The sequence below is a fragment of the Labrus bergylta genome, chromosome 14, assembly GCF_963930695.1.
Source record: "Labrus bergylta chromosome 14, fLabBer1.1, whole genome shotgun sequence".
Taxonomy (NCBI): domain Eukaryota; kingdom Metazoa; phylum Chordata; class Actinopteri; order Labriformes; family Labridae; genus Labrus; species Labrus bergylta.
The window spans coordinates 22148092-22171375 of record NC_089208.1 but is presented as its reverse complement, the minus strand read 5'-3'; the positions used below and the strand labels follow the sequence as shown (position 1 = coordinate 22171375).

Below are 23284 nucleotides of genomic sequence, written 5' to 3'. Positions count from 1 at the left end.
CCGCATTTGAAAGTAGTTCCTACAGATCCGAAGCGTACTTCTCCCATATAAAGTTTACATTCACAATCTATTAACTATTAGGGCATATTTATAAACCCGTCACGTCATTTTTTATCAAATATAATCAAAATTGTATAAAATAATAGGCTTGAACGTGATATTTTGACAAATCCTACGCGGCGGATTAATACGACACTAGAATCGGGCTCGAGAATCTTCTAGAACCATGGTAGCAACGAGATCTCTCCTTGAGCTTCTGATTGGGTGAACGAATTGTTTGTTTGGCCTGCGATTGGTTGCCGTGTTACAGTAAGTAAGGGCTTGGTATCGTTTATGATTTTGGTGTTATAACAGAGATTCGACCTAAATACCGAGTAAAAGTCTTGTAACTTTATAACAATGTCTTCTCCTAAACTGAATCTTTCGTAACAAGCATTTCCCCTTTCCTCTACGAAGTACAGTATCATGCTTATTGTAACATTAGGAAGTCGTGACTATGATTTAACGTGACATGCAGAGGGGTCGTGATCAGACAGGAACTCGGTTGACCTCCAACAAACGTGTCTGTTGTTAACAGGTGGAAACGTGCTTAGTAAACATGTGCTAACAGCTGTTGTCAAGCCGGGGAAAGTAGGACAGGAGGAACCCTGCTTATACTGACCCCATTTATTTCTTTCTCTCTCTATTCACACATCAAGTTTAGCCGAACTTAACACTCCTGCTTCATCATACCTAATTTAAAAAGCAGAATTAGCTGATACTGTTTATTCTTTTGGTAGATAACAAATGAAGTCTAGCAGGGGCGATTCTAGGGTCTGTTGGGGCCCTGGGCAAAGATTTATTGGGGGCTCCAATGAATTTTACACTTTCTTTTTCCACCCTCACACAGATAACTCCTCTTCATTTTTCTTAATTGATACATTTTGGGTTTCACAGGAATAATGCTGTGAATAATGCAGGAATAAGGCCCTGAGCGGTTGCCTGCCTTGCCTGTTGACAAGCATCGCTCTGAAGTCTAGTCATAACCACATGGCTGTAAAGTCATGACCTTAATACTAAAAGTGATGTTTGAGAGAGAGGCCATATTTGGTAAGCTTAAAGGTATAGTGTTTCTTATTAAGGTGTTGATTCATTGACCTTAATTAACATGGCAGGTGTTATATGAGAGGAACAGACAAAGATAAATGAGACTGGCTTATTCCTCCTGCTTCAAGATTTAAAACTAAACTTTATTGTCTATCATGACAGAAAATCAGCTTTGGTTAGAGGCTCAAACGACATAAAAACAACCACACAATTTGTCTTCACATCGTTTGCACAGTTGGTACACAGATAAATAAGAAGAACACAGGAAGTAACACATAAACAGTAATCAAAAGCAGCCAAGGCAACAGTCAGCGTGGCAGCTTGTTAAGAGCTCCAACAGCCGAGGGGACAAAGTTTATTTTATTTTCAACGTGTCCTCTTACTGGTCAGAGTCCTGAATCCTGGAAGTGATGAGACAGAGGCTGTATTTGCTCAGCCTAAAGGTATCGCTTTTCCTGTCAAGGTGTTTAATGGCAACATGGCAGATGCAAAGCACATTTATAAGTCATGTTTCTCTAGCCATGTTTAAATGCATTTTGCAGTGGGAATAAAATATGTCTCTTTTTTGGACAAGGGTACTCTGAAAGGGCGGCGACACGGGTGGTGACTTTACAGCTGCACGGCTGCAAAGTCCTGAGAGTTGGATTTGGGTGGTGCCGGTGATTTTAGCTGCATGTTTGATGTTTTTTCCTGCATTTTTCAGTGGGAAAGTTATACCAGGACAGGATGCTGAATATGAGGAGTGGTTCAATTAGTTGTTAAATCGTCCTCTCTGACAGCCTCCTCAGGAGAAACATGCGCTGTCGGTCTTTCTTGTAGAGGCAATCTACATGCTCTGTGAAGGACAGGTGGTAGTCATGGATCTCAGTGACCCAGGTTCCTTAAGACAGCGACCTGTTCCACGACCTGCCCCCTCCAGCATGAGCGGCCCACAGACAAAAATTGTGCTCAGAATCTCAACTCCGTCTCCTTTTTAGTTTAGAAAAAGATCTCATAGAGCTCTGAAATTAATCTCAGATTTGCTCAGACTGTGCTGTTAGCACACTGGTATTGAAATGTCTCCCTGCAGCTGCCTCTACCGCGGTGTTAGCCTGAAGAAACTTGAGTGAGGCTGAAATGAGAAGAATCTGCTTTTTTCTTCTCTGGAGGTGAAGAAGAGTCAGATCTGACTCGTCATCACATGTTCAGAGTTTGATGAAATATTAAGTTAGTAAAAGTTGTGTTGTCTAATTCTGCTTATCATGGAGCACAAAATGTTTACAATGATAGACAAGACACGACATAGTCACTGGACATTTTGTTTCCTTACATTACATAAAGGATTTCTCCCTAGCTTTGTAGACATGTTACTTTGAACAGCTCCACTGATTTCAAAGTTGTTGTTTTCTGTGACTTTATTCAGAGACAGGACAGTTGATAAAGGCAGAAATCAGGGAGAGAGAGAGTGGGGAGTGACATGCGGGAAAGGATTCAGATTCGAACCTGCAGCATCTGTACATGGGCTGGCACTAACCACGAGACTAACCCCGAAATGTAGGTCTGTTAGACTGGTTTCTATCTTTCTTTAGTTACACTTTGAGTTAACCTGAAGGTAGTGTTGTAGTCTAGACCACACTAACCGAGACTAAGACAACACCAAGACCATAAATATCTCTGAAAAATCATCATCTTGTGTTTAGGGGGCGTGTGTCTAACTTAGACCGTAACACCGGGAAGGTTGTGTCCGTTATTTGTTCTTTTAGAAAGAGGCATTTCCTTCTAATCAGCGAAATGACATGGAAAAATAGCCGATCCGTGGTGGTCTTGACGCTACCTGAAGGCATGCTGAGTGTTAAAGGAATAATTATCTGTCAATCTTAAGTCAAGCAAGGTCTTGCGCTTGTTCAGGAGGGAGCATAAGTCTACATTGGATATACATTAAGGCTCAGGTGAGGCTAGAAAGCCTTCAAAGTTAAACACTAAATGAGATTTTATGCTCCAGTTAATTGATGAAGTCAGTCAGACTCGTGTTTTCATTTGGAAATGATGAATTTTAAGTTGGAAGGAACGGTAACAAAGGTCAATGTGTGATGTCATAAGGTGGATATTACTTTGGACTCGTCAGCTGAGCTGTCTGAGAGTTTGTTAAAGTGAAATGAGACATTCAAAGAAGCAGCAGTGTCCTTCTTTTACATCACTGAGACTACAGGGAGACACTGAGGACCACTATCTACGGGGAGCCTGAAGGGACAAAATAGTATGAGATTAATTGTGATGAACAGACCTAACTTTTTTTCATATCACTGACAGTAATAATATCACAATGACTGTTTTTTCCACTCTCGTTCAGCCCTACTGAGATCTGAGTCAGTGGTCTACAGTTCTGTTCTTGTTCCCCTCACAGACTTTGGAGAGTATGTAAAGTTTTCAGTTTGGTCAAACTTGGACTCTTCCCTTACAGAGAGCTGGTTTGTAACAGGGTGGGCTACATTAGAAAGGGTAAAAGCTCAGATGATAGTCTCTACCCTACTGGGATCCTATTTTAGGGTCACAGATATGATAGCAGTCTCAACGTCCTTAGTTATGTATTTAGGTCACAGCACTCCCTTTCCCCACCCCTGCAGCACGCTGTCACATGACACCCATCTCGTGATGCAGCACGCAGCACTTTCCAACACAGAGCCAGGCGTCTCGCTGAACCAGTTCAGCCTCTGAGGAATGTGTTTGTGTAAGTCTGATGGCTGCACTTTGCCCGGCCCCTTTGCTGGGAATCATTACGACCTGACTCAGTGTTTCAGGGAAAACAACCTCCTGAGAAAGACAAAGACCTTGTTGAGTGAATCAGCACATGAAAAGACACAAACCTGGTACACACCTCTGATGATTAAAGAACACTCTGATAGCTCTCAAAGGCGTTACTAGCTGAGTAAATGTGCCTCTCGTCTTGGGTTGTTTTCTCAGGCAGGGTGATCAGAGAGGCTTGGACGGGACGCTCAGTTCCACGTCAACAGGTTACACAACAACACATCACACCGGTTTCACTCCAGTTTTTGCTCCAAGTTTTTGCTCCAAGAGTTTCTTAATCAGTGTTGTCTCATGTTGACGTTGAAGTGATTGAACAAAGACTTCCAATCCTCCTAACACTGCTAATAATGAGTGTTTCATTGTGATGTGTGGTGTGCTTTGTTCCTATAGAATGGATCTGGTCAAACATTCAGGCGGCTGCCACTGTGGAGCGGTCAGATTTGAAATCTGGAGCTCGCCAGACCTCCATGTTTTTGACTGCAAGTATGTTCATTCAATTCAAAATAAAACCTTAAACTACAAAATAAAGGTCGTCAGGGCATCACAGTCAGAAATCAGGGAGAGTGAGAGGGGAATGACATGCAGGAAATGAGCCACAGGCTGGATTTTGATGCTTTTTAAAGTAAAGGGCTGTAACTGAGTCGCTCCTTTTTGTTCTTCAGCTGCAGCGTCTGCACCAAGAAACAAAACCGTCACTTCATTGTCCCGAAGAGTCGCTTCAAAATCTTGCAGGTAGCAAACAAAAGCCTCAGATTTCTCAAACATTCAAGTTTAAAGCGCTTTAAGTGAGTGTGTGTTTGATGTTCTTTTTCTCTTCCAGGGGTCAGAGAATCTAACCACGTACACGTTCAACACCCACGTTGCTCAACACACCTTCTGTAAGACCTGCGGGGTACAAAGTTTCTACTCTCCTCGCTCCAACCCCGATGGATATGGTATGAGCTGTCACACTATCCTCCCTGTGCTGTAAACAGAATTCATCACAGAGCGGTGTTTACTCCAAACTAACCTGCTCAGTCGGCTCTTTAAACACACGTATTGTTGTTTATGTTATAAACAGAAATGTTGTTGTCACAACAACATTGGGAGGTTAACGGGCGATGATGGATGACAGAGACATCGAGCAGACGACTCTGCTGTAAAGGAAAACACCTTAAAATCATGTTGTTGTCTTTGTCTCTCTAGGTGTTGCCCCACATTGTTTAGATCCAGGGACTGTCCGCAGCGTGACGGTGGAGAAGTTTGACGGAGAGAAGTGGGAGGAAACTATGCAAAGTCACAAGACCATCAGAGACATGTCCAAACCTGTCCAGAAAGGTCCTCCAGCAGAGACGCACAGCTGAGAGAACCAGAATAACAGCTGAGAGGACCAGAATAACAGCTGAGAGAATCAGAGACACACTTCCTGTGATAGAGAATCAAACATATTTTAATCAGCAGGACATCAGAGAAATGGTACATGGTCATTTCAACAATCTTTAGTGTTGGTTCATATTTACAGTGTCACGACTGAAGACAATAAAAAGCTTCTCTGTCACGTTTACAAGTTTCTGTCAGCTTCATTATCAAAAGTGGAGAAAATATCTCCAGGCTGCTTTAGCTAGCACTGTTCAGACTGTTCGCTTTGAGCCGCAATATTTACACCCTGTGACGTTCCACATTCAATGTGAATGCTGCAGAAGTGTTATGGGGGGGGGGGGGTGATCCCTCCTCTGTGCCACCTTCAGAGGTAGTAACAGAGGCGGGGGCTAACGGTGCGTTCCATTTACCTCTGATGTCAGAGCCGCGTTGCAGTTGCAAATTAGACAAGCAACATGGAGTACCTTTGATATGTTCGCTTTTCCCAGACGATATGTTTGTGCAAAAACATAACATGACAACACGTTCATAGATAGAACTCACATGATACTATCGGTGTGATCGATTTAATGACACTAAAAGAGAAACTAATTTTCTGATAAACAGAAATGTTAAATGTTTATTGTTACTGTTGATGCGCCGAGCAGAGCGGCCATGTTGGATTTGAACTTGGGCTACTGAAGGTTCTCAGAGTTTACAAGTCAGAATTCTGAATTAAGGGGGCGTTCCTGATGATGTATCAGAGCGGTAACACAGATTCCGACTTCCGAGATCCAACGCACCAGGAGACCAGATCAGCTGAGTCCGCGGGGGAGTGCAGCGCTGTGTGTGTGTGTGTGTCTGACTGTGTGTGTATGTGGAGCTCCCGCTGTGCTCTCTGCTTCTACAACAGCGAAATGCAATGTGACCTCACAGACTGGGACGAGAATATGACACTGCTGCAGAACCAATACGAATTTGTAATGACGGCTGAGCTTAGTTACGGCACTTTTGTGCAGAAAGCAGTCTGAAAAGGGCTTGCAAGAAATCTTTGTTCCCTGTGAGCAAATCAGCTTCGGCCATGTGTAAACAGCCACTACATTCACTCACACTACAGTTTAAGAGAAGAGGGAATCTCTCTCGCTTCAGAGAAGGACATCCGATGTTAAAGAGATGACTCAATGGACTCCTTCACACGGGCAGGAAAGAAAACAATACTGGAGCAAGGCCAGGACGAGCACTGCGTCTTCCTCGTCTCTTTTTGACTCTGAGGAAGACGCAGTGAGTGTCCTAACGTTTGTCCTTTTCCTCCTTAATAAATGTCCTTGCTCCAGTGTTTTCTGTGGATCCTGCCAGCGTGAAGGAGTCCACTGAATCATCTCTAGATGCCTCACAGTGAGACAGTCAGCTCTTTATGTGACATGGTCTTTAATAACAAAAGGTCCACTTTCAAAAGAGCGGAAACGCTGGTGAAAAAAAAGCTTTAAAAAATTTAAATTAGTGGTATTGAAACGTTCTAAACTTGTTTTCATTACAAAATGTTTTTTTTGTTCCATCCTCCCGCAGTATTCATCAGACAAACCGTAGGACACAGTAACAGGGATCAGTGTAACATTCAGTGTGTGACGGTGAGATGATTCAGTAAATCTTCAGATTCTTGGGTCCTTGTGGGATCGTCTGGAAAGTGTTTATGAACATGTACCGAGAGAAAAAGACGTAGAGGTGACGAAACCACAGGAGTTGAGAGCGATGGCAGAACATGGCCTCCTGTAGAAGAAGAAGAGGGTTGAGAGGTTCAATCAGCTCAAATGTCAGAAGTCATTTCACAGCCCATAGATGTCAAAGTCTGATGCTTCATCAGAGTCGGCTTATTGGCCAGGTTCCTCTAACTCCTCGCCCAGCCCACTCAGAGAACAAACACACTTGAAACTGGCAGGGTCCTTCAATTAGCAAGTCCTCTTCTGAGGGTCAGGCTGTTGCAGAATCCGACCAGAGACAAATGGGACAATCACCCTCCCCAGCCTCTCCCTCCATCCTGGCATCAAATCACCATCAGTGGTGTTCATCAAGTTTTACGTCTTTGTTGAAGTCTGTCCTACTCCATGTTCTGTGTTTGCGTGCATTGTTTTGCATCGTCTAGCACTCGTACTGCTCTCACATTAACACAATTTAAAAACAAAACACCAAGCATGAGAACCGGGGGAAGGAGAGGGGCTTTCAGTCAGTCAGCCTTTTCTCAGGAGACTGGAACAACATCCCGCTACTGCCCCCTTGTGTCCGGCTGTCTGTGAATCTGTCCTGTGCTTTATAACTTAATGACGCCTGATGTCCTGCTGTAGCTCACTCAGTGTGTCTCATGTTTCCTCATGTGAATTGTGTTTATTTTATGATTGATCGTTGCCTGCATGATGCTCATATTTGCACGTAACATATTCTTTAGAAGGCTACTGTCTGCATGCATTTACTAAAACCTGTGTAACGTCACGGACGTTTGTAATGTTTGTCTAAAGCTGCTTCTCGTCTGTCCTGCCTGCTTTGTGTATTTTATGCCTGTAGCTACTTATTCCAATACTGTCATGTTCTTTCTCTGTGTAGTTTTTAGCGATGTTTGGGTAATGACGACGTCTATTGAGAGTATGAAAGTGTCAAGTTCGGTTTCCTCACAAGAGCCCAAAAAGGAGAACTTCTTGTTTCACAGCTCGTCTATTTAAGTCCTTTTAAACTTACTTAAAGGAACATTTCTCTCTTGTGTTTCTCTGGTTGATCCAGAACACTAACATTAGGCTTCAGGTTTTAAATGTTAATCCCTTGACTCTTCTGTCCATGTTGTACTTGGATACATTTCCCCCATACGCCCGCTCTATTTGGAGTTTGGATTCAGTCCTCTTTAATTACCCTGGCTCGTACGTAGCCCTGAGAGCCGATAACACAGCTGAGACTCGAGGGCAGCAGCCAGCTGACGGGAAGCTCCAGGAAGGAGATGTATTTCCTGAAGAGCCCAACGGTCTGCAGGGAGAGCAAACAGCAGCCTGGGGTGGGGGGGGAAGCAGACAACAGAGAGCCAGTTAGCTGTTAATATGTGAAAGACTCGCCTCAGGGGCAGACAGACAAAGAGGTCACTGTTCCAGATTGATCATTACTTAAAGAGGACATATTATCCCCCTTCTCCACCTTTTCAAACAGTCCCCTGTGGTCTAAATGAAACATCTGTGCTGTGCTTTGGTCAAAATATAACATGAATCAAGCACCAGAGGAGGTTTGTGACCCTGTAGAAACCAGGTCTCTCAGAACGCTCCGTTATGGTGTGTGTGTCTCTTTAAAAGTAATGAGCCCCCCCTGAGTTTTCCCAGTAGACATCACTCCTTCGCAAGCAATAATAAAAATGGCGGACATGTGCATAAGTTGAGATACCAGGGGAGGGGAGGGGATTTTTATTATCAGAATTTTTTACCAGAATCCCCATCTGTGTTGTTCAGTGTCTTGTTTACTTTAGGACAACTTAATGGGAGTTGAGGAGCCTGTGATGGATGTTATAGTCATAAAAGTTTCAGATTATAGTACAAAGCACAGACTGCCCTGTGCTCAGTGTTCAGCTTTAACCTTTGTCCTGTAGCTGAGGCTTAAAGCGGTTAGTGATGAGCAGCGAGTCTTGCTGTTCAGCCAGGTGAGGAGGCTTATTATAATCACATCAGGCCTGAGTCTCTGCCGCCTCACCTGGAGGCCACTTTGGGACCGGTCCAACAGGTGAGGTGTGAACGGCCGGCAGTAAATAACTGAAGAGAGCGTTTAAAGACACACCTGCTGTGTGTGAGAGGGCTCGCTTCAGTGTCCACCACATGGCAACCTGCATGAGCATGGACTCTAGAGAGGAGGGGGCGGGGCAGACAGCTCTCTACAATGTTTTTAATTTGGACTGCAGTACCCATTGTAGTCAGAGTTACTTATTGGTCCGTTAGGTACAGTGTAATGAGTGATAGATTCACATTAAGACTCATAAACTCCTCCTGTTTGAATCTACACTCCCTCAAAGATAGATTAAAAACGGCGGTTCATATCCATCTTTGCTTTCTGGTTATTTCTTTGTTTATCTTTTGTTTCCTGTTTCTTTTCTGATTGGATGATAGTTACCTCCCATTTTTCAACTCCATCGTTGTACAGTTTTCAGATATTCGTCACCAATCAGAATAAAAAAGAATAAAGGAAGAAACTAAGCAGACATTTGGTGTTCTGGGTCGTAAAGAAACAGATTTTCAAACCTTAAATTTAGTTAAGTGGGAGCACACATGACAAAGCCATCAGCACATGTTCCCACCAGGTGGAGAGACATGAGGCAAGCCACATCTTCGGCCAGTAGAGGGCGCTGTGCCCTCACAAAACATGCTGCATGTTCAGTCTCTCAGAGTGACCACAAAGGCAGTGCTTCTCATTAGGTCATGATATTTAAGTCAAATTTGAGCAGTCTGTACATTTCATTTAAAACGCACGTCATGTTTACTCCGTGTCTTTGTACTTCCTCACCTCGTGAAGCCTGAGTGGGCTTGGTTAAACTTTGAGACTTAAACGGACATGTTTGGAGAGAGTAACCAGTAAATCTAACCTGAACTCATCACGGACGTTTCACCTACCGTCTGGTATTCGTCCAGTGGAGGCGAGATGGCTGGAAGTGGAGAAAAGAACAAAGTTAAGCACTGAAAATGTCAGGGATGTATTCATGTTGACGTTTCTACCTTCAAATATGTTTAGTTTTTTAGACTTATTACAACACCACAGAAGACGTAAACGACAGCACGCCCACACACACAGGCCTCGTTCAGCTGCAGCCAGACTTCAGTTACATATCGGACATTTTCTGTGTTTGTGTCACGCTGATGACTGCCTGATCGAGCAGGATTTCATATTCTACCTTTCTACTGTCACTATACTTCAGGTCTTGGTGGGGAGACTTTGTTTTCCTCCATTTCTTTATGCAATAGATGTTTAACATGCTGACTAAAACAAACCCACTAACATTTGGCGCTGCAGTGAGACGAGTGCACAGCCCCGCTGGCTTCCAGCCTAATGGGAATCATGAGATGTACTTTGGAGAGCTCACATCTTATCAACAGACGAGGCTCACAGACGACCATGAAAGACTAACATTGCAGACAATTAAGGCGCGGGTGCAGGATGGGGACAGCGGAGTACACTTCACAGTGCAAAACACTTTTTTTTTTTTTTAAACCAACAGTCTGATGAAACTTGCTCGGTTGTCCTCTCCAAAAAAACAGATCTGCCCTCCCACCTCACCACTTCAGGGACAGGATTTACTGCAGCTCTCTGGGAGCAAAGCCGAGAGCCTCTGAGGACTCTGTTTGGATGACCTCTCAGCTATGTAACAGACCGACTCTGAAAAACATGCTCTGTGTGTGTGTGTGTGTGTGTGTGTGTGTGTGTGTGTGTGTGTGTGTGTGTGTGTGTGTGTGTGTGTGTGTGTGTGTGTGTGTGTGTGTGTGTGTGTGTGTGCTCTTGTGGGGGAACATTTGGAAGGATGAATGTTGATGTGAGTCTGAATGTTCTGCATATTCCAGGACACAGTTTTATGAGTTTGGAACCGGCTGCTTCTCAGTCTGCATGGGTACGCCACATAATGACCTCGAGAGGATGGCATCTTTCTTTCTGCTGGAGGATTTAAAAACATGAAAGTGTGCTGTTGTGACGAACGTTCACTCGGTACCTGACAGCTTTATGGATGGCTCTGTGATTGGCGTGGCCACTCACGCCTCTTCCATCGAAGGTCAGCACCTGAAACAACAAAATCTCTCTCAGTGTGTGGGAGAGAAAGAGCCTGGGCATCTAAAAGTGAATTTAAACACACAGACTCCAAAAGTCGAAATTCTTCTTGTGGGTTAGTGGAAGGGTTTCAGAGTGAGACTGCGGACCTTCTTGGCAGCTTCCAACGGATATTTAAAAGTGCTTTTCTGTGCGCATGCTCGCACACCAGAGGACGCAAAGGAACAACAAGAAGCTGGTCAACGGGAGAGAAGGAACAGACTCCACCTTTTCTTTGTTTCGACCAATCAGAGGTGGGACAACAAATCAATACCGCACTCTAAACCCATTCCCCTGCCAATAGGACGCACCACATCACTACCTCATGACTTCTCACAGCGGCCCCTCCTGCATGAACGAGGGAAGCTACTCAGCAATAGAAGAAGAAGAAGAAGACAGCGAGATGATGATGGACAGCGGTGAAAGAAGTGAAGGGATGAAGCGTGATAACTGACACCAGACTGCTGTCATCCTGCACTTTGACTTTTGATTCTTCAGTTCATCAGATATTCTGATGCATCTTATGCCGTGTTCAGACCGCCGCTTGAAGCCGCGATATTGACGTTTCGCCTTCAATCTGAATGTCCCGGAGGCGTAACAGGGGGACGGCGTGATCCCCCCCTCTGTCCTGTCTTCAGAGGCGTTACAGAGGAGAGACGGGATCAGCTGAACCAGCAGGAGAGCGCTGTGTGTGTGTGTGTATGTGGAGCTTCCGCTGTGCTGTGAAACGCAATATGACCTCACAGACTGGGACACCAACATCACGCCATCGCAGAATTAATATGAATGCACAAAGACGTGATGAAGGCAGAGCTTAGTAACAGCAATATAAAGAGTGGCAGAGTCGCTGCATCGTGGCCATGTGTTTGGTGTTGAATCGTGTTGTGAGTTACCTGGCCGTTCCTACGGAGGAGGACTTTTCTATCATGACCATATCTTTGCCATTATGCATTAATTCAATCTCTAAAAGTCCTCAACTTACTGGTAACTTTAAATCGCGTCATTCTTGGCGTCTTGTTAGAAGGTAAAAACAACAGAATAAAATGATCCAGAGTAAGGATGATTCATGTTTGTAATGTTCTGTTTGAATCACTCTGTTTTGAGCATAACGACGATGAAACCAGGAGAGGATTTTCAGGCCTAGCTTTTGGTCGGGAGGTATTTTTTCCTCTGCTGAGCCTGACAGGATGGGAGGAGACGCTGTGTTTGTTTATAATCTTTGATAAGAAAAAGAGATCAGCGACTGCAGCGTTAAAAGAACCCGGCTGTACGTCCACATCTTCTCCCCCCGTTTCTCTTCTCTCCATGTGCAGAGCGACCGAATAGGAATTCTTTGATTCTAAATGACCCACATTCCCATTAGCTAATAGTGCAGAACCACAATGAGGGCAGATAAGAATCTCTCTGTAAACACGGAGACTGAATCCAAACTTTCAGAGAGACCGTTTCCTGTGATTTCAACGAAGCAGGGTCTGAGCTGGAGCTAAAGAGGCTGCGGCTGACGGGGGTTATTACGCAGACCACAGTGAAACTGGGAAAACGAGGGGGGGGGGGGGGGGGGGGGGTTTTACAGAAAACGACAATGCTTTGAGCAGAGCTGAACACTTGTTGTTGTTTTATATTTATTTTGGGGCTTTTTTTTATGGCTTTACTGTAGAGACAGAACAGAGGGGAGAGTCGGGAATGACAAGCGGGAAAGGAGCCACAGGTCGGATTTGAACCGCCCGCTTAGAGGAGTACAGCCTCTGTACATGGGGTGCACGCCCTCAGCCACCGGCGCCCTGATGTACTGTACATTCTTTAACCTTTTGGATGTGAATAAGCGTACCATGTTAAAGGAGTGATCCCGGATGTGGTCCAGAATAAGAGAAGAGACCAGTGAGACGCTCCATTCTGCTTTGGGATCATCAGGAAGTTGTCTGCAGGGCGGACAAAGAGAATCTGCTTTAATCGACGTACGACTACAACCCTGTGAAACTGAAACACAACAACACATCGTTAAGTCACATCATGAGTCCGCCGAGGCGGAGCAATCTCTTCCTGCATGCTGCACATTTAACCCTGCGTTTGAAGAAAGCCAGTGGAGGAATGCAAACGCAAGGGAGTGATGGGAAGTCCGGGGGTGAAGGGTCAGAAAGCCCCCAGCGTCATGTTCCTCTGAAACTACAGCCTGGAGGAACCATGGAGGGGATGGAGCCGACATCAAACACCACAGTCGGCTAGTGCAGGCTCGGTCCTACCACACATGCATGCACTTGCTTTTAGGCAGATTTCTTTATTCTTGCCTCTGCTAAACTCTCCTCAAACCAGCAGAGAAAAAGAGAGAGTGCCAACATAGTTCAAATGAAGAATCAACTCCTGAGGGTGAGAGTTTGTTCAGCACCGCTCGTTTCTCTGCTTTAAATGTAACGCACCAATGACATGTTGCTGTACATTTAAGGAAGCACATGGGTGCGTGTGTGCAGCATTAGTATCTGAATGGGAGTTGCCCGAGGTGGGGTTAGGTAGCGTGGTGTGTCAACAGTCGTTCCCCTCCCCTGGCCTCCTAACAATGAGCCGGGACAGTCGAGCTTGCAGGGGGAAGTGATGGATTAGGCCACAAATCTATTGGCTGCCAGTGATGTGAGGGTGAAGCTTTCGTGTGAGGGGTTGGGGGGGGCGAAGGGACGGAGGGTCGGAGGGTCGGGGTTCACATTCAGTTTAAAACTGTTTGTCATCCAGTGAATGCACCGCGGTGACACCAGCGACACATCATAAAGGATTAGTGTGTGTTGTTTTTTTCATCGTATGATGAGTATGTGAAGTGAACGGGAATCTTTTTAATTTTTGTAAAACGTTATTGTTGGACAGCACTTTAATCATGAGCCTCGTTCACACCTGAAAAAATCCTGATATTTCCAGTCTGAGCGTCATGTGTGAACACAACCAGCTGAATGTTTCTCTCTTCACCCGGAGTTTCTCCTCCAGCCTCCTCGTATTTATTCTGCAGAAAGTCAGAGTGATCTGATGTGAGAACTCAGCAGGATATAATCAGGAGAATTCACCTGGAGCGAGTGGGAGGGGGTGGTGACGTTTATTCCCTGTGATCGCTGCACGACCATAGACTGTCTGCACGCCACCTCTACCATCTCTGTGCTCTAATGAAATGCTGCATTATGTTTCCTGTTCTCCAGTATGTTCTTCTCCACTCTTTAGTTCACATTGTGATTCTGTTCAACTACACGTAGCATTGATAGAAAGACACATATTCTCATTATAGCGTTGTGTAGCGGACTCTGCTGCTTCGTTCTTTTTACATCATGACCTCCCGCCCCCCCTCCTGTCTGACAGGGATAGTCTCCAGCTGTGAGGTGCATGTGTGAACAACCAGATCAGGAGCATTTCAGGGGCAGTCCTCTGAAATGCTCTACAAACTTTCATAAGTTTATGTGTGAACACTACTCTAAAAACAGGGTTAGAAATTATTTTTGGGACTGCTTTCCTTAGATATTCAAATGATTTGACTTAAAACATTTCGGGAGAAAGTAAGAGTAGACAGAGTGCAAAGAAAAGTGTGTCAGGAGGGGACATTAGATAAATAAAAACAGTGTCATTCAATTACTGAGTCTAAATGTATAAATCACAGGTATCAAGTTCTCCTTTCTGTTGGACCAAAAGCTGATCAAAACAAAAACTGGGTTTTGTGAGAATTGGGCCAGAGTGCATGAATATTTAGAATCAAAACATCCTGCTGAGGTCACAGCTTCTCCACGCTGCAGCACGGTCCCACTGCTGCTTTTATTCATTTATTATTTCTGACATTTCGCCTTCCAGCTCAAAACCCAAACCACGCTGCAAGGAGGAGGGTGAATAAAAAGAAAAATGAACAACAGATCCAAGACACCTGACCTTTCTCAGGCAGGATGTAGGCCGACTGTCAGCTTCGCCATGGCAACCGTGCAAAATGTCCTAGAGTAACCTCCCTGGCTCCCTCCTTTGCAGCTCTGCATGTGGACGTCTAATTGCTTGCAGGCATCTGTATGCAGTGGTTGAACTTTGGCCCAGTAAGGGATTCTGTGTGTGTGTGTGTGTGTGTGTGTGTGTGTGTGTGTGTGTGTGTGTGTGTGTGTGTGTGTGTGTGTGTGTGTGTGTGTGTGTGTGTGTGTGTGTCAGAGAGGGCTTGTTTAGTCTGGTCACGTGGACCACAGGCCTGTGAAACTGCCAGACTTCTGTCCACACAGTCAGATTATATGTCCTGCTGCGAACGGCTGAGATGCCACTGCAAACTGACAAAACGCCCACAATATCCCCCTGTAACAAGGCAGCAACAACTGTGCTAACAACACCAGTACACACACATGTTGAACTACAATGACTTCGATATTTGTAGATTCAGGTTTTTGCAAATATTCACTCGTGTGTTAAGGAGTGAAACGTCATGAAACTAACCAGGAAAAGAAGCTTTCTGGGGTCGAAAAAGAGCAAGGTGATCAGATGACACCAGCTGCAGGGGTCAGCTTGTTGGAAAATCAACTGTTTGACTGGGCAGAGACCAGTGTGTGTGTGGGTGTGCGCTGGTGACAAATGCATCCAGGATAAAAGCACAGCCAGAGGTCAGCCGCGAGGCTGGAACATCTCTCCACTTCTTACTGCGGCCTGCCATGTGTGCATAAATCAACCAGGACTATTTGTTTTTTTATGCATCTGATCAATACAGATTTAAACCCCGTGTGGAGACAGGATGTCACTGCATGAACGCTTAGTTTACACCCCTGCAGAGAATGACCACTAAACCACTTAAAAAGTGTACAAAGTAAAACGAGTGTAGGTTCTTCTCTAAAGTAAGACACCCTGCTGAAAAAGAAGAGTGAAATAATAAAGGTTATGAAAGAATCGAGGTGTGTATGGGGGGGTGGGGTTCAGTGTGATGGATAATGTCATGAAGAAGTGGGACAGTTGGATTTGTGCAGTGAGCAGCTCTAATGGAGTCCAGGGAGCAGACAGAGGTCAGGCCGGTGCAAGTGGAGAGGCAGCGGAGCGTGCTCAGATCCAGCTTGATCACAAAGGCCCCAACATGCACTGGGGCCCCAGATACTGTCAACACAGCTGTCCTATTCAGCGAGCATTAGAGGGAAAATCCTATTTTAAAACAGAATTCACGTGTTATTCCTGTTACATTACAGGCCGCAGAGTCTCAGATCACAGATCTGAACGGGGCACGAGACCTTTGAGTCCACGTTGAGGGTCCAGTCAAGTCATTCTGCTGAACAGAAGTCGTTAACGTTACACTGCATGACCAACACACTTCTATCTAACGTAGCACTGAGACATGTTTGACTTGTTTCTTTCTGTACTCGATTAAAGTGACTGACTATAACTCACAGTGTAACATCACGAGCTCCATCCACTGTTTGTCAAAAATATTTAACATCAGCACTGTTTACATGAATGTCTTCTTCTACAATGTCATTGCCTGCACAATCCTGTGTATCTGGATGCGATGCTGCCCCCTGTGGCTCAGTGGAGTAATGCGACAGGATTTACAGGAATGTTCTGTGCTGTACATCACGTCACATGCATGAAACAGCACGAACATGGAAACCGCTCCACAACACAACTACACACCAAACACTCAGTTATCAGCGCTATCCTGTTGCTGTCGTTTGCTGTGCAGGGGCAGCAGGCCGAGGGTAGCGGACTCCAACAGACTCAACACACTGATTTGCAGGGCCAGCGATGCTGTCAGGGAGGAGGATGCTGTGTTGTTGTGTCATCTTGGATAATGTCTTCTGCCCAGTACAAGACATGCTGGTCAGACACAAGAGAACATTCAGTGCAAGACTCATCCCCCCACGATGCACCACAGGATGCTACAGGAGGTCATTCCCGCCTGTGACCTTCAGACTCTACACCTCGTCCCCTTTGAGAGTCTGACATTTAGACTGAAAATGTCCTGGACGTATTTAACCGTAAGAACAGGAAACTTCTCAACTGAGTTGTGTTTACTTTAACCGTGCAGTCTGTAAACAGGTCTACAATTTGTTCAGACTCTGATTGCTCTCTTCCTGTAAGAGGAGGATTTGCATCACTATCTTTTATAAATTAACTGCAAGAGTTCTAAGATCGAGTCTTTTGTGGTGCGACATCGAGCAGCGATTCAAACTGTAAAGACCGACGCTCCAACATCCTGCTCTCTTCCTGGCCTGTGTTTGCGTAACAAGGACAATAGAGAGAAAGACCTTGAGCGCTCAGACTCTCAGGATCCGCTGCTCTCTGTTTAGTTCTCCGATAGCATCATGTAAAAATGTCAGTTCCTGATCCAAGGAGCTCACTTTTATAGCTTCTGTGCTTGTTTTAGGGCTCTGTGTTATCGTCCATGCCTACAATGAAAGCCTTCAAAACACCAGAGATTTGTTTGGAGATCAGAGCAGTGAATGATGTGCATGAGCCGCACTAACCTCCCGTCTTTATTGTCTTTCACTTTATCCGTCTCAAGTCTGAATGGGTTTGTGGGGAATCCAAACAAACAGAGATTTTGTTTCTGTTTCCCACACTACAGCAGGAGAACAGACTCACAGCTGCAAAAGCAAGATATGCCAACTCTGTGGATCCAAGATTATTCCCCCTAAATCCTCGACTGTTACCTTTTCCTCAATATCTAAGCAGCAGGGTTCAACCAAGGCAGCTCCAAGTTAGGAAATAAAGTAAATAAAAAGTTATGAAATTAAAAGACTTGGACTTAAAGGTCACATCTTATGTATAATCCACGTCACCACGTCTCTCTAACTCTAATATGTGTCTCTAGTCCGTCTACAAACCCCCCCAATGATGAGAAAAGTCCATCCTCTCCGTCTTCTGCCTGCTCCACTTTTCAGAAAATGTGTGCTCAAACAGGCCGTTTGGAGATTTTCCCTTCATGACATCACAAAGGGCAGTAACCCCTCCCCCAGGTGGGTGACACTCCCACAGCTAGGTGTTTGTTCTGCCCTCTGAGTCTGTTTTCTCACTGTAAACAATAGAGCATGGAGTGAGAAAGCCAGAGACACACAAGCCCTTCCAGTGAGGGGGCGTGGTCAGACACAGCTCATTTACATTTAAAGGTACAGACACAGAAACAGCCTGTTCTGAGCAGGGCTAAAATAGAGGGGTTTATAGGCATGATCAAATACAGGATCAGAGTGGATTTAGAACAAGACACTTCACAGACATGTTTTGGGGAGCTCTGAGACTTCTTTAAACTGGTTGAAGAAGAGGAGGATATGTGACCTTTAAATATAAAAGCTTTTTTTTTTTTTTAATGGACAGTATTTCTTAGGAGCTAAAGTTGACAAAAATAAACTGAGAAATTGCTAAAGAGACTCTACAGTTAGGAGAAGAAATGTGTGGTACAGTTATAAAAACTTTCATTGAATCCATGTGATTTATATCAACATGTTAATGGAAGGGAGACACAAACACACCGAGTGAAATTCAATAAACAGTAATATTGGCACATACGTATCGGAGATCAAATGAGCCGATACTGAAAATTATGATTTGCTATTTTTGGCCGACATTATCGGGCGGTCCGTGAATCCCTCGGGCTTCGGTTCTAATTAATTATGTGTTTAAGAAAGCGTCTTTCTAAGCCCCTTCATAGTCATAATGATGAAATCTGTATAACTCTGTATATAATCTGGCTCAATCTGGCTGCCACAGACTTTACAGAATCGATATCAGTCTCGGTGTCCTCGATAAGTCGGGTTCTGGTTTCTATTAGTTTGGAGTGGTTAGGGTGAAAACTTTCTTTGTTTATAATTAAATGAGCAGAGAGAAAAGAAGGAGATGTCAGGGGTGTTCATCTGCATGTACTCAGGGCAGAGAGGGTTAAACCAAAGTGTGGTTAGCCATGTTCAGACACACAAAGAGGAAAAACAGTTCGGAATGACCTACATTAGCTCTGCTCAGAGGATTGCCAAAATTTATCCCACAGTCATTGGCAGTTGGCTTCAGCAGACATGGACAAGAGAGGGAGGAGTGGGGGGAGAGGGGGAGAGGGAGCCTGGCTGTGTGAGAGCGGGGCTGGGGCGCTCAAAGTGCTGATTAGGTGTGTGTTTTGGGCAAACATGAACCGAATACACAGAAAGGGAAAACGGGCTGCACTCCAGTTCAGCAGAAGTGCAGACAGCACCGAGATCAAAGTTCAGCTGTTTTCTGTGTGCACAAGAATATAAAACTGGGAAGTCTGTGCATGTGTATTTGAAAACACACACACACGCACGCACGCACGCACGCACGCACGCACACACACACACACAGCAACAATGTTCTCAGGGGCAGACAACCTGGGCCGGCTGCCAGCTTATTACTGCAAGTTCCAGGTTAGTGCCAGAGTTCATACAGCTCTCCTGCCGAGCCAACATGTAGGGACTCATATGTAGGCGGCCCCGTGGTTCTTAGAAACTCCAAACATTTTCAAGGAAAGCTGCAGGGTTGATCCAGAGAAGAGAGAGAGAGAAAAATCCCCCCAAACTCCTTAAAAACATCACCTTTTTTTACCGTGACTTTTTTCTGTAACTTGACCTCGCCAATCGCCAGAGCCAGCAGACGGAGAGTCTAACAGCTGCGTCAACAACCAAACAAAACGCAGCAGCAGAAATCAGAGGAAGTTCTGTCTTTAGCTGAGTTCACTGCTGAACTTGTAATGAGTATGGCTTTAATGATATAATAATAAACGTTATTTATACAACATTGCAGTTTCCGAGTGCTTCACATGATCACTGATTGAGCTCACTTACATCATACATAAATCACCTAAAGCAGCATGCATTCATACACAAACACAAGTGAAACACACAGACAGACCGACTTAGAAACATGCTGACCTATGAGAATGAGTTTTTAAACGAAACTACAGATTCAGCAGACCTGACGTTATGGGGAGGACTTCCAGAGTTCAGGAGCTGCCACTGCAAAGTGTAAACACTCGATCAGCTCTGTGTTTAAAATGTGAATGAGGAACCGATTAAATTTCACATATTCTGTAAAATCTACTTCATCATGTTCCTCTAACACTATATGTGTCCCTAGTCTGTTTAAAAACTTGTGATAAAAGTCCATCCTCTCCGTCTTTTGCCTGCTCCACTTTTCAGAAAAAGTGTGCCCAAACAGGCTGTTTGGAGATTTTCCCTTCATGACATCACAAAGGGCAGTAACCCCTCCCCCAGGTGGGTGACACTCCCACAGCTAGGTGTTTGTTCTGCCCTCTGAGTCTGCCTTCTCACCGTAAACAATAGAACATGGAGCGAGAAAGCCAGAGACACCCAAGTCCTTCCAGAGAGGGGGCGTGGTCAGACACAGCTCATTTACATTTAAAGGTACAGACACAGAAACAGCCTGTTCTGAGCAGGGCTGTTTCCCCTGGGTTTACAGCTTTTTTTTTTTGGGTGGGTGGGTGGGGGGGGGGGGTGAAGAAGAGGAGGATATGTGACCATTGGGTCATTGAGCTAAGTCTGATTATCTTTAGGCTATATACAGACAGACTGAAAGAACAGCAGATGTTTCTATACATCATTCATGGCCTTCCACTGTAAGATAATTAAATATTTAAATCAGTAGAGCTACAGTTTACTTTGCAGTGAAAAGTCCTTACAGAACACTTCCTCCTATGGTACTCTTAAATTATAAATCAGTTCATGTCGTGGCACCGGTGACCTAGTGGTTAGTGTGTTCGCCGCATGTTCAGAGGCTGTAGTCCTATAAAGCAGACGGTCCAACCTGTGGCTCCTCTCCCTATACCCCCCATCTACCAAAATTACCTTACCTCATTTCAAAATAAAATCAGGCTTGAATTTAAACAGCAAGTAAAAGGCTCTGAGACAGTACAAAAATTCATAATAAAAGCTTAACAATTTACATTTTTACAACACTGTAATGAGAATATGTGTCTTTCTATCAATGCTACATGTAGTTGAACAGAATCACAATGTGAACTAAAGAGTGGAGAAGAACATACTGGAGAACAGGAAACATAATGCAGCAGGTTCATTAGAGCACAGAGATGGTAGAGGTGGCGTGCAGACAGTCTATGGTCGTGCAGCGATCACAGGGAATAAACGTCACCACCCCCTCCCACTCGCTCCAGGTGAATTCTCCTGATTATATCCTGCTGCGTTCTCACATCAGCTCACTCTGACTTTCTGCAGAATAAATACGAGGAGGCTGGAGGAGAAACTCCGAGTGAAGAGAGAAACATTCAGCTGGTTGCATTTACACATGCAGCTCAGCCTGGAAATATCAGGAAGTTTTTCAGGAGTTTTGTGCGAGTGTGAAAGCAGCTATTGTAGTGAAAATGAAAGGCTGTGATCTATGGTCAACTATCTTTTTGAAGGGACTGACAAGCGGACACCCTAAAACATAACTGCTATAAAAATGTAGCACTATACTTATTTATTGAGTGACAATTTAGTGAACAAGTAGCCTCAGTTTGGATTCATATTTATAGAAGTGTAACAGCATCTTTAACCCACCAGTATAACATATTTCTTGTTGTGATGATGTGTTGAGTGTCTGCGGCAGATGTTTTCTTACTTGTGGTCTTTTATGGTGACTCTGGAGTCGGGTATTCCCAACACAGCACAGCTGTTGAGAAGTTCTTGTTTACGCAGAGCTCCTTGATTGTAGTAGTTTCCTGTAAAACAAATGAGAGCATATTAAGATATAAATGTGCGGTACTGTACAGATGTTACTGAATCAAGTCTAAATTAGGTCAGTAGGTTCTGTCTGGGAGCAAATCGAAACATTCTCAAAAATGTATACATAACATATTTTCACTGACTCTGTAATAATGGTCCTCTAAGCCAGATAATCCTTAAGTCCCATGATGTGAGTACATCTTGTGTGCACAAGTTAGATAAACGATAGCAGCAGCAACTCGGGGTTAAGTGTCCTGACCAAGGACACATGGGACATGTGGCTGCAGGAGCTGGGGATGGAACCCCGGACCTTTAAGTTGAGAGACGACGACTCTACCAACTGAGCCACAACTTTTTTATTTACAAACCATTTATTTATAAAGCTCATTTCATTAGAGGTAGGCTCAATATGCTTTGCATTGAGGTTTTAAATGCAGGAATACAAAAATTAAAAACACTAAATAAATAATTAACAAGATAATAACTTGTGTGCACACAACAAAAAATATGTATCTTTTTGAGACTTCTGCAGTTCCTTAATAAAAAGAAAGCCTGAAAACTGCTGTGGAAAAAAAAAGTCCGAGTTTTGAAATTTTATTTTGTTTTGATTTTACACTGGCCCTAATCGCCTTCCGTAGTTTCGCTTCCAGTTTTAAGTTATTGGTAAACTATGTTACTCAGACCAGCCAGCGTCAGTTAGCAGCAAGTTTTAATTAAACATGTCTTCCTAGTGACTCATTAAGGTTATGAATCCAAACAATGGCAGGCTGGCACCTTACCTTCAGACAAACAGAGGAGATGAACGTCCGCTTTTAATTCAACCAGTCTTATAATCGTTGGCGCGAAGAACATACACTCATCATCCGGGTGTGCAGTCACGATCAGAGTCCGGATACCAGCGTTCATTACGTCTTTAAACGACTTCATAAACAACCGCCGATGCCAATAATATATGCATTTTATCAAAAGCAGATAGGACAATACTACAAAGACAACCAGGTAAACACTCATTATTTTGACCGTTACCGTAAACAATCCGTGTAAAGACGAGAGCGAACACGCAAATGGTTCCATGTCTGAAAAGCAGAATGCAGATGACGTATATAGCTTTTTCACATTCAAGCCTCCCCTAAATACTCAAATAAATATCACAACTATGAAGGATAAATCTATAGCGTCACATTTCAGCCCCAGCGTTTTAGTGTATTTGTATCTCTTGGACTCTTCACTGATTTGTTTGACTTTACATTAACTTATTGGGCGAATAAACGTAAATATACGACACCGAATACTTTTCTGGCGTGAATAAATACAAAATACGTGAAAATTAAATAGCAGACTCATGTGTATTAAGTCACATTCGTGTTTTTAAAGGGGGGAAATTACATTCACCAGGAACATTACAGTGTTTGGGGGAATATTTAGCGGTTACACTCTGTTTTCCTTACAGGGACATAACAATAAAAAAAGAAAATATTAACTAATTAATCGAACGAGTAAATTAACGACCCTATAACTGTTTTGATGTCACTTTTGTAGTTTGCCTAGTGTAAATAGCTTCAGCACAGCATTTGTGTGCCCTTTAAATTAAACCGAGGTCGAATCGTTTATTTTAC

At 44.1% G+C, this 23284-nt stretch overlaps 2 protein-coding genes across 4 annotated transcripts; one reads left to right on the top strand and one right to left on the bottom strand.

Annotated features, from left to right (window-relative positions):
• The first annotated feature begins 172 nt into the window (after nucleotides 1–172).
• Nucleotides 173–5416, top strand: cenpv (centromere protein V). 3 transcript variants are annotated; one of them, XM_020649961.3, is made up of 6 exons: nucleotides 219–309; nucleotides 4027–4076; nucleotides 4261–4353; nucleotides 4533–4602; nucleotides 4691–4805; nucleotides 5056–5416. In XM_020649961.3, the coding sequence occupies exons 3-6, from the start codon at nucleotides 4262–4264 to the stop codon at nucleotides 5211–5213; spliced, it is 435 nt and encodes a 144-aa protein (XP_020505617.1). In that variant the 5' UTR covers nucleotides 219–309; nucleotides 4027–4076; nucleotide 4261; the 3' UTR covers nucleotides 5214–5416. The 3 variants fall into 3 exon arrangements, with proteins under 3 accessions (XP_020505619.1, XP_020505617.1, XP_020505618.1); XM_020649962.3 differs by lacking the exon at nucleotides 219–309 and adding an exon at nucleotides 1329–3932; XM_020649963.3 differs by lacking the exon at nucleotides 4027–4076 and having other exon boundaries at nucleotides 173–309.
• On the bottom strand, nucleotides 5282–23275 carry pigl (phosphatidylinositol glycan anchor biosynthesis, class L). The gene is made up of 7 exons (XM_020649959.3): nucleotides 22448–23275; nucleotides 21565–21664; nucleotides 12845–12935; nucleotides 10922–10989; nucleotides 9834–9865; nucleotides 8104–8237; nucleotides 5282–6975 (listed from the first exon to the last, which is right to left on the bottom strand). The coding sequence occupies exons 1-7, from the start codon at nucleotides 22740–22742 to the stop codon at nucleotides 6847–6849; spliced, it is 849 nt and encodes a 282-aa protein (XP_020505615.1). The 5' UTR covers nucleotides 22743–23275; the 3' UTR covers nucleotides 5282–6846.
• Between the last annotated feature and the right edge of the window lie 9 nt (nucleotides 23276–23284).

Excerpts from the sequence above, each read along its gene's own strand:
- cenpv (XM_020649963.3), top strand. The coding sequence starts at position 4,262 with ATGGATCTGGTCAAACATTCAGGCGGCTGCCACTGTGGAGCGGTCAGA. Across the intron at positions 4,603-4,690 it reads GTCGCTTCAAAATCTTGCAG|GGGTCAGAGAATCTAACCAC; the intron begins GTAGCAAACAAA and ends TTTCTCTTCCAG. Across the intron at positions 4,806-5,055 it reads CTCCAACCCCGATGGATATG|GTGTTGCCCCACATTGTTTA; the intron begins GTATGAGCTGTC and ends TTGTCTCTCTAG.
- pigl (XM_020649959.3), bottom strand. The coding sequence starts at position 22,742 with ATGGAACCATTTGCGTGTTCGCTCTCGTCTTTACACGGATTGTTTACG. Across the intron at positions 21,665-22,447 it reads TCTCCTCTGTTTGTCTGAAG|GAAACTACTACAATCAAGGA; the intron begins GTAAGGTGCCAG and ends TTTGTTTTACAG. Across the intron at positions 8,238-9,833 it reads CACTGGACGAATACCAGACG|GCTGCTGTTTGCTCTCCCTG; the intron begins GTAGGTGAAACG and ends CCCCCACCCCAG.